This window comes from Bubalus bubalis, chromosome 4 (assembly GCF_019923935.1).
Source record: "Bubalus bubalis isolate 160015118507 breed Murrah chromosome 4, NDDB_SH_1, whole genome shotgun sequence".
In the NCBI taxonomy this organism is placed as follows: domain Eukaryota; kingdom Metazoa; phylum Chordata; class Mammalia; order Artiodactyla; family Bovidae; genus Bubalus; species Bubalus bubalis.
Genome location: NC_059160.1, coordinates 128,172,087 through 128,184,574, shown reverse-complemented (window position 1 = coordinate 128,184,574; position 12,488 = coordinate 128,172,087). Strand labels below are relative to the sequence as shown.

General features: G+C 42.5%; 1 protein-coding gene across 2 annotated transcripts in view; it reads left to right on the top strand.

Annotated features, from left to right (window-relative positions):
* Positions 1–12,488, top strand: part of NID1 (nidogen 1) — a 100,644-nt gene that overhangs the window by 33,161 nt on the left and 54,995 nt on the right. For both annotated transcript variants that reach the window (XM_006075499.4, XM_006075498.4), the window contains exons 3-5: positions 1,961–2,187; positions 4,737–5,110; positions 9,108–9,257. In XM_006075499.4, coding sequence (XP_006075561.2) covers positions 1,961–2,187; positions 4,737–5,110; positions 9,108–9,257 — 751 coding nt within the window. The remainder of the gene's footprint in view (positions 1–1,960; positions 2,188–4,736; positions 5,111–9,107; positions 9,258–12,488) is intronic.

Below are 12,488 nucleotides of genomic sequence, written 5' to 3'. Positions count from 1 at the left end.
GTTTCTAGATAGAGAATTTATTATGAGTTTATGAATATGCAGTGATAAATTAAAATAATAAAGCAGTCCCAAGGGATGTGAAGAATTAAAGACAAGACCCATGTTCTAGTTGGGGGGACAGCCCCCCCCACCATCTATTTGTACCATGTGAATGGTTCAGGACATGGGTTTCTTCATAAGCAGGGCTGCGGTTTTTTTAAATTCAGTGGTTGGGAAAGATGTTAGGGTGTGTAGAGCTTGGACCTGCGCTTAGAAGGGGAATATTTGAGCAGGTCAAGAAGCCCGTCTCTAGATCTGAAGTGAGACTTTAGGACATGCTTCAGTTTCTCCTTGGAAAAATAATTTCACTCCACTCCATTATTTAAGTTTTATAGCATGACAGGGTAGAGTATAACTTGTAAGGTCCAAAAGCATCTTTAAATGGAGGAAATGGTCCAGGCTGGTGGTTCCCAAAGTGTGTACCACAGAATACTGGTCCTACAGACAGTCCTTGAGGAAGAAGACTCCTTGGGCCAAATAAGTTTGGGAAATGCTAACACTATAGGTTCCTCTTGGTGTCTCACTCTGGAAAGCCCTACAGTACAGAAACCTGCTTAACTTAGTTTAATTTAGTCATCCCTAAACCTCTTGGCTGTACTGTTTTCCCTCCCAAATAAGACACATTGCATCCCATAGAGCACACTTTGGAGAAATCTGACACGTTTTGCTTTGCCACCTGTACCCGCCTGAGTGGCATGCTTGAAAACTGTTTAAAACCTTCAATTTCTTGGGACTTCCCTGGTGGTCCAGTGGTTAAGACATGCGTCCATGACAGGGGCATGGATTCCTTCCCTGGTGGGGGAACTAAGATCCCACATGCCTGATGGCATGGCAAAAAAATAAATCAATAAAATAAAACCTTAAATTTCTCAAGTGTGCATCCTCTTTACTTGAGTAATAACTGCCCGACCCATTGTACAGAGCTCCTGCCTGCCTCGTGGGCCCAGTGTCCTCTCATCCTGACTTCTCCACTCCCCACTGTAGCAGCTGGACCAGATTGTTTGCAGTTCCCTGATGAGGCTTTTGCTTGTTTGCTTTAGCCACAGTCTCAGGCACTAGTTGTGATCTGCTTGTGATGGCCTCTCCCTGACCCTCACTGCTCGTGTTAAGTGCCTGCTTGTTCACTCAGCCTCCTCTGCCCCTGCCCCTTCCAGCCCTGGGCACTTTGCCTGCACGCAGCTTGGTTACAGAATCCATTCTTTAGTTTGGGAATGTTTTGTTCAGATGTCAGTCTTCCCACCTAAACTGAAAATTCTCAAGTGCCAGGATCATGTATTTTTATCCTTCGTCTTCACAGTGTTTGGGGCGATGTCTGGTGCACAGGAAAGGAATACATTCTAACGTGAAGGAATACATTCTCTGCCCTATTCTCATATGCTGACTCACATAGTCCTCCTAACATTTCTGTGCAGTAGGTGATTTTCTTTCCATTTTACAGATTCAAAAATCAAGGTTCAGAGAGGTTAGGTAACATGCCCAAGGTCACTCAGCCAGTGATGAGGGCAAGGAGTTGGATCCAGATCTGTTTTCTCCCAAAGCTCATGTTCTTTCTTACTGAACAGTGCTAGGGCTTAATAAACTAAATAATAAATGTGGTTGAAATGTTTAATGGCTGTGGAAACAAATTCTAGGGATAAGAATTTGCAAATTTGCTTGAGAGATAGAGGTAACATCTCTATAATTTTTGGTTAACCTTAAGGTCACAGTTACGCAGAAGGTATTCATTGACTAATTAGAAAATTTCATGTTGACATAGCCTTAGAAATATTTAAGTGGAATTATCCCGGAATACTGTCCTTGCTACAAAAATATTTCTTTAGAATAAGGTGCAAATAGTGCCATCTCTGTATTTTTTATATGTAGTCTGGTGAAGAGCACAGTTTAAGATCCTGAGTAACTGAATCTTAACTCATCTTCACAGAGAAACACATTCCAGTCCGTTCTGGCCTCCTCTGATTCCAGCACCTATGCCATTTTCCTTTATCCTGAGGATGGTCTGCAGTTCTACACGACGTTCTCAAAGAAGGAGGAGAACCAGGTTCCTGCGGTGGTTGCTTTCAGCCAAGGTTTAGTAGGATTAATATGGAAGAGTGACGGAGCTTATAATATATTTGCTAATGACAAAGAATCAATTGGAAATCTGGCCAAGTATGCTTTTTTATTCTTCAGTAGATTCTCCCTTTAATAAGATTCTCATCTGACTGTTTTATAAGAATAATGCAATGGGCTTTATAGAATATTACCTAAAAATGTGGATTTAAATTCTGTAGGGGACCTTCCTGGCAGTTCAATAGTTAGGACTCTGCGCTCCCACTGCCGACAGCCCAGGTTCAATCCCTGGTTGGGGAATTAAAATCCTTTAAGCTGTGCAGTGTGACCAAAAACAAATAAAAATTTTTAATTTTGTATATAGTTTTTATATTATATAGTACTTTTTTCCTGATGAACTCAGGGAATAGACTCTTAGAATGAAAGGCATCCAAGTTTTTAGATATCATTTTCATTTGAAACAGTTTTATCATCTCTTCTATTAAGTTAGAAATACAAATTATTCAAAACTGTCTCTTGCTATGAACCCATGGCTGAGAGGGTTTTTCCCTACACTGACTGGGGGTGGGGAATGTTGTTATAATAGAAACAGTGCTTTCTTGGTCTATTTTGTAGAATTTGGCAAAAGGGGGAAAAACTCAGACTTTTTTTTTCTAATAATTAAACTTAATTATCCTTTAAAAAATGAAGCACCCCCTCCTCCCAATTTCACTTTGTCAATGGAGTCTAAAACTCCTCGACAGTGTACTGGTAAATATTTAACAACTGACTTTATGCAGGTTGGGGAAGCCCTCACTCATTTATAGGATTTGCCTATTTCCATGGTATAAACACTTCTACCATGTCCAGTTTTCAGCTGTTACATCATGTCACTCACCTGGAGGTTGAGAAAAGGTGAACCATTATATAGTATTCTCATCCTAGAGGTGCAGTAGATTCAGATAACTTCAAGAACATAGCTAATAGGAACATAATTCATATGGGATGAGTTTGGAGCGTTTATTGCCTCTGCTTTTAATATAGTTAAATTGTAAGTTTATATAATTTGATTTTTTATAAGCTGGTTCAAGCAAGCTCCTGTACATCACTGCCTTTACTCAAGTCCCGGGTAGACAGACTGATTAGATGTCTAATTTCTGCAGGACTTTTCTTGATTTCTCATTCCCTGTCCCAGCCCAGTCTTTTGCTCAGTGTTCTCCACTGAATAGTTTATATCCCTTCTTTCTATTGTATAATCTGGTCACTTTATACAATTTCTGATAGTAAAACGGTATCAGAACAGTAAAAATGGTAGTGCAAGAAGTAGAGATTAGGGTTATTCTGTTGTGTTTTATAACTATAAATGCCTTTAGATTCTGAATATCCTTTGCATTTTACTATACCCTCTGAGCATAAAAAGGTAAACTGAGAGTTATCCAAGGTTCCACAGCTAACAGTGTTAGGATTTCTAGTAAACCAAGTCTGTCCTGTTTTCACTGATAACTTTTGACACTAAATACATGTTTTTTTCCCCCTCTTACCAACTAATTCTTCAACTCTTCAGATACCAACTGGGTATCTTATAATTCAGTTCTGACACTAACTGCTTAGAATCAGCACAGACCTCATAGCTTAAGGGCTCAGTCCTATAAGGCTGCCCCCACTTCAGACATCCCTTGAAAGTCCCAAGTTGCTGCCTACACTTCCTATCAACCAGCTATAAATTGGGGGCTCCATGACTCCCTGCTCAGGTTTGATAATTTGCTAGAATGGCTCAGAGAATTCAGGAAAGTACTTTACTGACTATTACTAGTTTATTATAAAGGATGCAACTCAGGAATAGCCAAATAGAAGAGATACATAGGGCAGGGGGCCCTGTTTGAGGGGAGGAGGAGGTGAGGGGCTTCCATGCCCTCTCTGGGCACACCACCCTCCTAGCACACCTCAACTGTGTCCACCAGTCCAAAAGCTCTGTCAGCCTGATAACTTAGGAATTTTTATTACATAGGCACGATTGATTAAATCATTGGCCATTGGTGATTAACTAATCTCCAACCCCACTTCCCCACCCCCTTCCTGGAAGTCAGGGTGTGGGGCTGAAAATTCCAACCCTATAATCATGCCTTGGTCTTCCTAGTGACCAACCGCCTTTCTGAAGCTACCCAGGGTCCCCAGCCACTAGCCATCTCATTAGCATGCAAAAAGGAATTCTTATCACTGCAGAGATTACAAGGATCTTAGGGGTTATATGCCAGAACCAGAGACAAAGACCAAATACTATCATATCACAGCATGTCCCCAGAAAGAGCATAATGGAAAAAAATGCACAGAAATCCAGTCAACAGGTTGCTCATACTGACCAGTGATTCATATAAACACATTTTAAGGTCTGAAAATATCCCTGAGCATGCCTCTGGAATGGCTGAGAAGAAGCCTTTGCTAGGATTGTGCCCACTGGATACAGCTTCACCATATCCTGCTGGATGGTCTCAGCTCTGTGAGGACCAGACAGGACCACATCTGCTCTCCTATCCTGCACCGAGGCGATGGGCAGTAGCAGGCCATGGGGTTTTTAATTGATGTGGATCTCCAGGGCTCCTTCTGCTTGGTTGGTGGGGGCTGTTTGTAAGTTGCTGGCCTGTTTCCAAGAGGCCTGTCCTTCCCTCTAGGAGCAGCAACTCTGGGCTACAGGGCATCTGGGTGTTTGAGATCGGGAGTCCGGCCACGGCCAGCGGCGTGGTCCCCGCAGACGTGAACCTGGGACTGGACGACGGAACAGAGTATGACGATGAGGATTATGACTCAGTGACGCGTCTGGGCCTGGAAGACGCGGTTACTACGTCCTTCCCCTATGAGGCCCCAAGAAGGGGAGACGGTGGCACATACAACACGCCCAGTGACCTCTCCCCCCGCCGCATGGCTACTGAGAGACCCCTCACACCTCCCACGGAGGAGACCAGATCTTTCCAGCTGCCCGGGGAGAGGTTTCCCCAGCAGCAGCCCCAAGTCATAGATGTGGATGAAGTCGAGGAAACAGAAATTGGTAAGGCCATTTGTGTGGCATGTGGTATGTTGTTGGATACTTGGATTTCCACACAGGGGAGCATTACTGGGGGGTGTGAGCTGTGTGCATTATTTGGAGGTTTGTAAGGATGAGAGCCTGGAGAAGGAGGGGTGGAACTTACAGCGACAGAGCATGGGTGAAGCGAAAAGTGAAAGTCTTAGCGGCTCAGTCGTGTCCGGTTCTTTGCGACCCCATGGACCGTAGCCTGCCAGGTTCCTCTGTCCATGGAATCCTCCAGGCAAGAATGCTGAAGTGGGTAGCCATATCCTCCTCTAGGGGATCCTCCTGACCCAGGGACTGAACCCACGTCTCACACGTTGAAGGCATATTCTTTACCGTCGGAGCCACCAGAGCATGGGGTGGAGGGACCCAAAGGCTGCAAAGACACCAAGGGAGCCAAGATTAGGGCTGGGGTCAGGGAGACTGTAGAATGTGTCCTCTTTCAAGTTTCCTGTTCTTTTTGTATGTGTTTTAAAGAGAAAAGTGCTTTAGAATTATTTTGAAAGTCAGATTTCCTTATTTGTGATTTCTGAGATCAGCAATATATTCACCCACCTGAAAAAACATTTTAGAAGTTCCTCTGTTGACACGGTTTATCTTTGACATTTATTTCCTCGTGGTTTATGGAAGCAGGATGGTTGATTATTTTTCCTCCAGGCTCTAGTCAGTTTCAGAGTTAGTTTGTGAACATTAAAAATACAAAATAACCGGATCCACTTTTCAAGGATGGTTTTAAAGTATAACATCTGTTTTTTCCATAATATGTTATGGAAAAACCCAAATGAACTTAATGTTTTGGCCAAATCAATATATCAGACCATCACTTCATGGCAAATAGATGGGGAAACAATGGAAATAGTGACACACTTTATTTTCTTTGGCTCCAAAATCACTTCAGATGGTGACTGCAGCCATGAAATTAAAAGAAGCTTGCTCCTTGGAAGAAAAGCTATGACCAACCTAGACAGCATACTAAAAAGCAGAGACATTACTTTACCAACAAAGGTCTGTCTAGTCAAAGCTATGGTTTTTCCAGTAGTCATGTATGGATGTGAGAGTTGGACTATAAAGAAAGCTGAGCGCTAAAGAATTGATGCTTTTGAACTGTGGCATTGGAGAAGACTCTTGAGAGTCCTTTGTACAACAAGCAGATCCAACCGGTCCATCCTAAAGGAAATCAGTCCTGAATATTCATTGGAAGGACTGATGCTAAAGCTGAAGCTCCAATACTTTGGCCACCTGATGCAAAGAACTGACTCATTTGAAAAGACCCTGATGCTGGGAAAGATTGAAGGCAGGAGGAGAAGGGGATGACAGAAGATGAGATGGTTGGATGGCATCAGTGACTCAATGGACATGAGTTTGAGCAAGCCCCAGGAGTTGGTGATAGACAGGGAAGCCTGGCATGTTGCAGTCCATGGGATTTCAAAGAGTGGGACAGGACTGAGATACTGAACTGAACTGAACGGAATGTATCAGATTTTTGCTAGTTTCAGAGGAAAATGTAGCATTTTCAAGTGTACCATTTGAATCCCAGCATGCTTTGAATTGTCTTATAAAAGACATTGGAACTAGACTGTGTTCATTTTTTTTTTTTTTTTGCCCTTCAGGTTGACCAGTAATATTCCTGTCAAGGGGATGGCCCAAGCCTTTAAATGATAATTACTATGATTGTTTCTACTATGAAGTTATCATAAGGCCCTCAAAAAATCTCCCCCCCCCAAAAAGAGTTTAAGATAAACAAAGTCACATTTCCCACACTTGAAAACCTTGAAGAAATATAGTAGAAGCTAATAATAAACAAATAATCACACTCAAAAAAAGAAAAATCTATCCCATTTTTATTTCTCCTTACTTGCTGTGGTTTGTCTCATAGTAATAATCATAAATGTTTGTTCTTATCGCGTATCCCAAAGCATGGACAGGATCTGGTGGCCAGGGAAGTGTTCTTACTTACTTCTGAGGCACAGAGATGGAGAGGTGACATTAAGTGACATGATGAAGACATGGGTTCATGTCTCAGGGCTCCCCTTACACACATGGCACCCTGGATTTCCTGGGGTGATGCTGACATCTAGCATGTGGCACTCCACTCTTATAGCTGGGTCTCAGAGTGATCTCCCCAAGATAGGTCATGGGCATGTTTGTTTGCATATGTTGGGTTTTGAGGGCTTCCCACGTGGTGCTAGTGGTAAAGAAAGTGTTAGTCACTCAGTCGTGTCCTACTCTTTGTGACCCCATGGACTACAGGCCGCCAGGCTCCTCTGTCCATGAAATTCTCCAGGCAAGAATACTGGAGTCGGTTGCCATGCCCTCCTCCAGGATATCTTCCCAACCCAGGGATTGAACCCAGATTTCCTGCATTGCAGACAGACTCTTTACTGTCAGATCCACCAGGGAAACCTCTTAGTGGTAAAGAACTCACCTGCCGATGCAGAAGATGTAAAAGAGACGGGTTTGATCCCTGGGTTGAGAAGATCCCCTGGAAGAGGGCATGGCAACCCACTCCAGTATTCTTGTCTAGAGAATTCCATGGACAGAGCCTGGAGAGCTATAGTCAGAGTCAGCAAAAAATAAGACACAACTGAAGTGACTTAGCATGCGTCCATGCATGTTGAGTTTTGAGTCTCATCCTGTTTTCACCCCACATAGGTGTCTCTGAAATTCTCATTTGTGAAGCCATCACTTTGAAATGAGAGCATAGCTAGTCCCAACAACTCATGGTAATATATTACTTGGTACTGATAACAACAACAAAAAGCCTAGATCTGAACCCCAACTGTGTTTAAAAGAGATCTTCATCTGCCCTTGATCCGAGTTATTTCACTGTTTTTATTAGAAAGGTCAGTCTTCTGTAGCCAGCAGTGCATTCCTGGTGTTATTTGAATCGTCATCCACAGATACACCAGCTATAACAGACCCACTGGGAGCTGAGCTTAAGCAATCAGTAGCATCACATGCATTCAGCTCAGGGCCCAAGTGTTCTTGGCTCCAAATGCCATTTATACATCCCGGAAATTCCCTTCTGGGTGTGTAGAACTCCTGGAATCTACCTGGGGTCAAACTTTACTTTTATTTTCACTCATACCAATTATAAATTGGGTCATTATCCCCTCCAAAAGTTCATCCCTCCTTGTGCTTTTGAATTCATTCCAAATTAGTGTGCTCTGCATTTTTAAGCTTAATGAGCTGGCTCATCATTCTAATAAAATCAACCTGGGAGGGAGAGCCGTCTGCACTAGGGAGAAATTCATGTTTCTTGGGCCAAAGGCTGTTAGAGCAGGTATGACTGAGGAATTATTTCTAACCAGCTTTTAACTCTAAGAGCTTCTGATTTATCCCCTGGTGAGAAGAATGGGGCCAAAAAGTTTAAAATACTTTAAGCTCAGTAAAATGGCACATTTTATGTTGTATGTATTTTACCACGATAAAATATAATTTTTAAATATTTTAACATCTGCACCCAAACTTGATGTTGTTTTTATTAGAAAGGTTGGTCTGATGCATATCTGATGACTTTTAATGGATGCCATATTAAGATTGACATTGGACAGCTATCACCCAATATTGATTCATTGATACTAAGGACATTGGATTATAGCATTTTTAAAAAATTCACCCTTGCGACTTCCCTGGCAGTCTGGTGGTTAAGATCCCATACTTCCATCGCAAGGGGCGCAGGTTCAGTCCCTGGTCAGGAAACTAAGATCCCACATCCCTCATGGCACAGCCCAAAAGTAAAAATTAAAATAGTAATTCACCCATGTGATTTCTCAAACTCCTTTTAGACCTACATGCCTCAGTGATTTGAGTGATGGAACCACTGTACTAGTTAAGTGGCCACAGATAGAGAGCCCTGTGTCTGAACGGCCTGAGCAGACGTCCAGTCTTGTATAGCTGAGGGTGCAGTGTTCTAAAGGCTCCTCGTCCGGAGCCGGTGAAGCGCTTACTGGTGTGCTGTGTTCTCTCCGAGCAGTTTTCAGATACAACACGGATTCCCGGCAGACGTGCGCCAACAACAGGCACCAGTGCTCTGTGCATGCAGAGTGCAGGGACTTTGCCACCGGCTTCTGTTGCCGCTGTGTTGCTGGCTACACGGGGAACGGCCGGCAGTGTGTTGCAGAAGGTACTGTGTCTTTGTCTGATCCTTTTTAAGGGGGAGAAAAGGGAGGAGTGATTTTGTTTTGGTGCTTGTTTTGAAATCTTGCCTTTACCCAGATCTCTAAAGGTAGGTGGTGTTTTCAGCTGGGCAGTGATATTTCATCTCATTCCTCGTTCTTGCCTGTATTTCTCTATGGGGGTGGAGGGGGAGAGGTCCTGGGGAATGCCCTTTTTACTAATAAGGGGAGGTCTCTTTCTTTCCTGTGGTGTTTCTCCATCTCTGAAATGAGAGCCATTGAGAACCCATCTTCAGGCTGAAATGTTGCAATTATGCAACCTGGCCATGAATTGTCAGGCCCCCTCGTTTCCCTCTGTTTCTTTCAAACCTCTTCCTTTGGCATCGCTCAGACTATGCTGACGGTGGTTCAAGTCCAGCAGGGCCATGGTGGGCTGGTGAAGACCAAAATGTTGGGTTGGCCCAAAAGTTTGTTCAATAAGTAACTTTGTTCAGTAAAGGTCTTGGTGAAAATGAAAAATGTGTCCTTTATTTGTACTTAAAACCAAACCAACTTTCTGGCCAATGCAATATGTAGGGGGTAAGGACTATTCCAATCCCCCCACTCTCTGGTATTCCTGTCCTTGTGTTCCCGGAACCCCAGCATGGTGATGGAGGAGCAGAAGGGGCGCATCACAGCTAACTTTGGAGACCAGACCCATTGTGCTGTCAACTCCAAAACATATTTGGCTGTGGGCTGGCATCAGTCCTGAGCTCTGCACCCCCAAAAAAGGATCAACCAGTCTTGATGTTCTCAGATGTTCCGAAAAATCTCTGCAAAAATCTACAGGGTCCGGATAACAGTTTACTTCAAGATGGAGACTTATGGGAACCCAAGACCATAAATTAGAAAGAAAGCAAAAATAAAGCAAACCATACTGAACACGTCTCTGCAGATGCCAGATCACTCCACTTGTCACCTGTCATTTTCCTCATCTGTTTAAGGAGGAACCTCAGTTGCTTGGCAAAATATGACTAAATAAAACTCAGTTGGAGGAATGCTTTCCTGTTTTTCAGATTTCCTGTCATAGCTAAAGTTAAATCAGTTATTCTAATTTGCTTAAAAAAAAGAAAGGTTCCAAAAAAAAAAAAGTTCCTTCTAGGTTTTGTTAAATATTGTCTTTAGCAAGGACAGAAAATTCTGTATGCTTTGCATATTGATTTTGGGGGATGTTTTTAACATCTATAAATGTGTTATCTCTTTTCTTGCCCGTTGCCCCAGGAATGACATGCTTTTGCTGCTTTGTTTTAGGCTTGGCTTTTATATTTCGCTTGCCATGGGAAGAACTTCCACAATTTACAATGAACCCTTCTTCTCAAAGATCGATCTCATAAGCTCTTTCTATGCCAAATGTCAGAGCTGGAAATGCTGACAGGTTGCATTTGGCAGCAAGCTTGGATATGAAAGATTGCTCAGCTACATTTTTTGACGTTCTAAACACGCCCTGTCATAGTTTTGTGGTTTAAATATTTGTTGGAATCTTACTACTTTTGAAATATTTTTCTAGCTCCAAGTTTGATGGAAAAAATTTGGTTTTCTTCCCTTGGCTTTCCTGCTTGTTTCTGTAATTGTTTGGGGGAGGCATTTTTTTGATATTAGTCTTCTAACTTCATAGCAGTCCCCCAGTGTAATGACACAGTTTATGTGCAGAAATACTCTGTGTGTCGAATCTGCCTTGGCTTGTCACTGACCTTGTTTTGGGGGGTTTTGTCGCTTTGGGGGCCATACTGTGTGGCATGAGGGCCCAACCAGGGATTGAACCCATGCCCCCTCCAGTGCAAGTGTGGAATCTTAACTGCTGGACTGCCAGGGAAGGCCCTCAGTGACCCTGTTTTGCAGCTGTGCTGTGCTTAGTTGCTCAATCGTGTCTGACTCTTTGTGACCCCATGGACTGTAACTCACCAGGCTCCTCTGTCCTGGGGGTTCACCAGGCAAGAATACTGGAGTGGGTTGCCTTGTCCTCCTCCAGGGTATCTCCCCAATGCAGGGATCGAACTCAGGTCTCCCACATTGCAGGCGGATTCTTTACTGTCTGAGCCACCAGGGAAGCCCTAGGGTATGTTAAACATGGCAGAAAGTCGTCAGAACACAGACGACGGTGCTCAGATGAGAGCTCATTTGTCTGAGGTTAGTCTACAAGCTTTACTGTAGAACTTACCATGTACAGAAAACTCTGCTACGACGGAACCAGGGAGTTGGGTGTGAAGGTCCTGTCTCTAGTTATTTACAGTCTAGGAAGAGAAACATGATATGTACAATCAATAAGTAGTGGAATTTAATTCTACATCAAACCTGATGTACTTACCTCTCCCTTCAGCTTTTTTTTTTTTAAGATGTCAGTAACACAGTCAAAGTATACCATTTGGTGGTTTTTAGTATATTCACTAAGTTATTCAACTGTTACCTCTAATTTTAGAGCATTTTCATCATGCCAGAAGGAAACCTGGATCTTTTAGCTGCCACCCTCAATCCATCCTCATTCCCAGGCTCTGTCAACACCTAATCTGCTGTCTGTCCATGTGGGTTTTCTTGTTCTGGACATTCCATATAAATGGAATCATATATCATGGGACCTTCATGTTTGGCTTCTTTTACTTAGCATAATGTTTTCAGGGTGTATACATGTTTAGGATGTATCAGTACCGTATTCCTTTTTCCTAGCCAAATAATATTCTATTGTATGGATTTTCCACATTTTATTTATCTGTGCATCAGTTGATGGACATTTGAGTGCTTTCCCATTTTTGCTGTTAATGAATAATGCTGCTAAGAACATTCATGTACAAGTTTTCAAGTGAACATATGTTTTCTGTTTTCTTGGGTATATACTCAGGAGTTGAAATTGCTGGGTCATGTGGCAACCTTCCATTTTCTTATTCAAATACAAGAACAACTTGATTTCTTGAGATTTTTTCTTTTCCTGATTAAGCAATAATAAAAACATGCAAGTTATTAATATCCCAACATTATAGAGATATATAGTATAGAAAATGAAAGTTCACCATATCACCTGAATTAATCTCTATTAGCAATTTTGTGTAGCTCTCTTCAGACATTTTTCCTCTATGAGTATGCTAGCATCTATCATTAATGCAATTTTTTAAAATGGGGTCTACATATACTGTTTGGTAATATATGAAGAAGGCTTGTAAATATGCCATAGTAAGTTTCACATCTTTCCCAGTTATCAAAAGGAAATG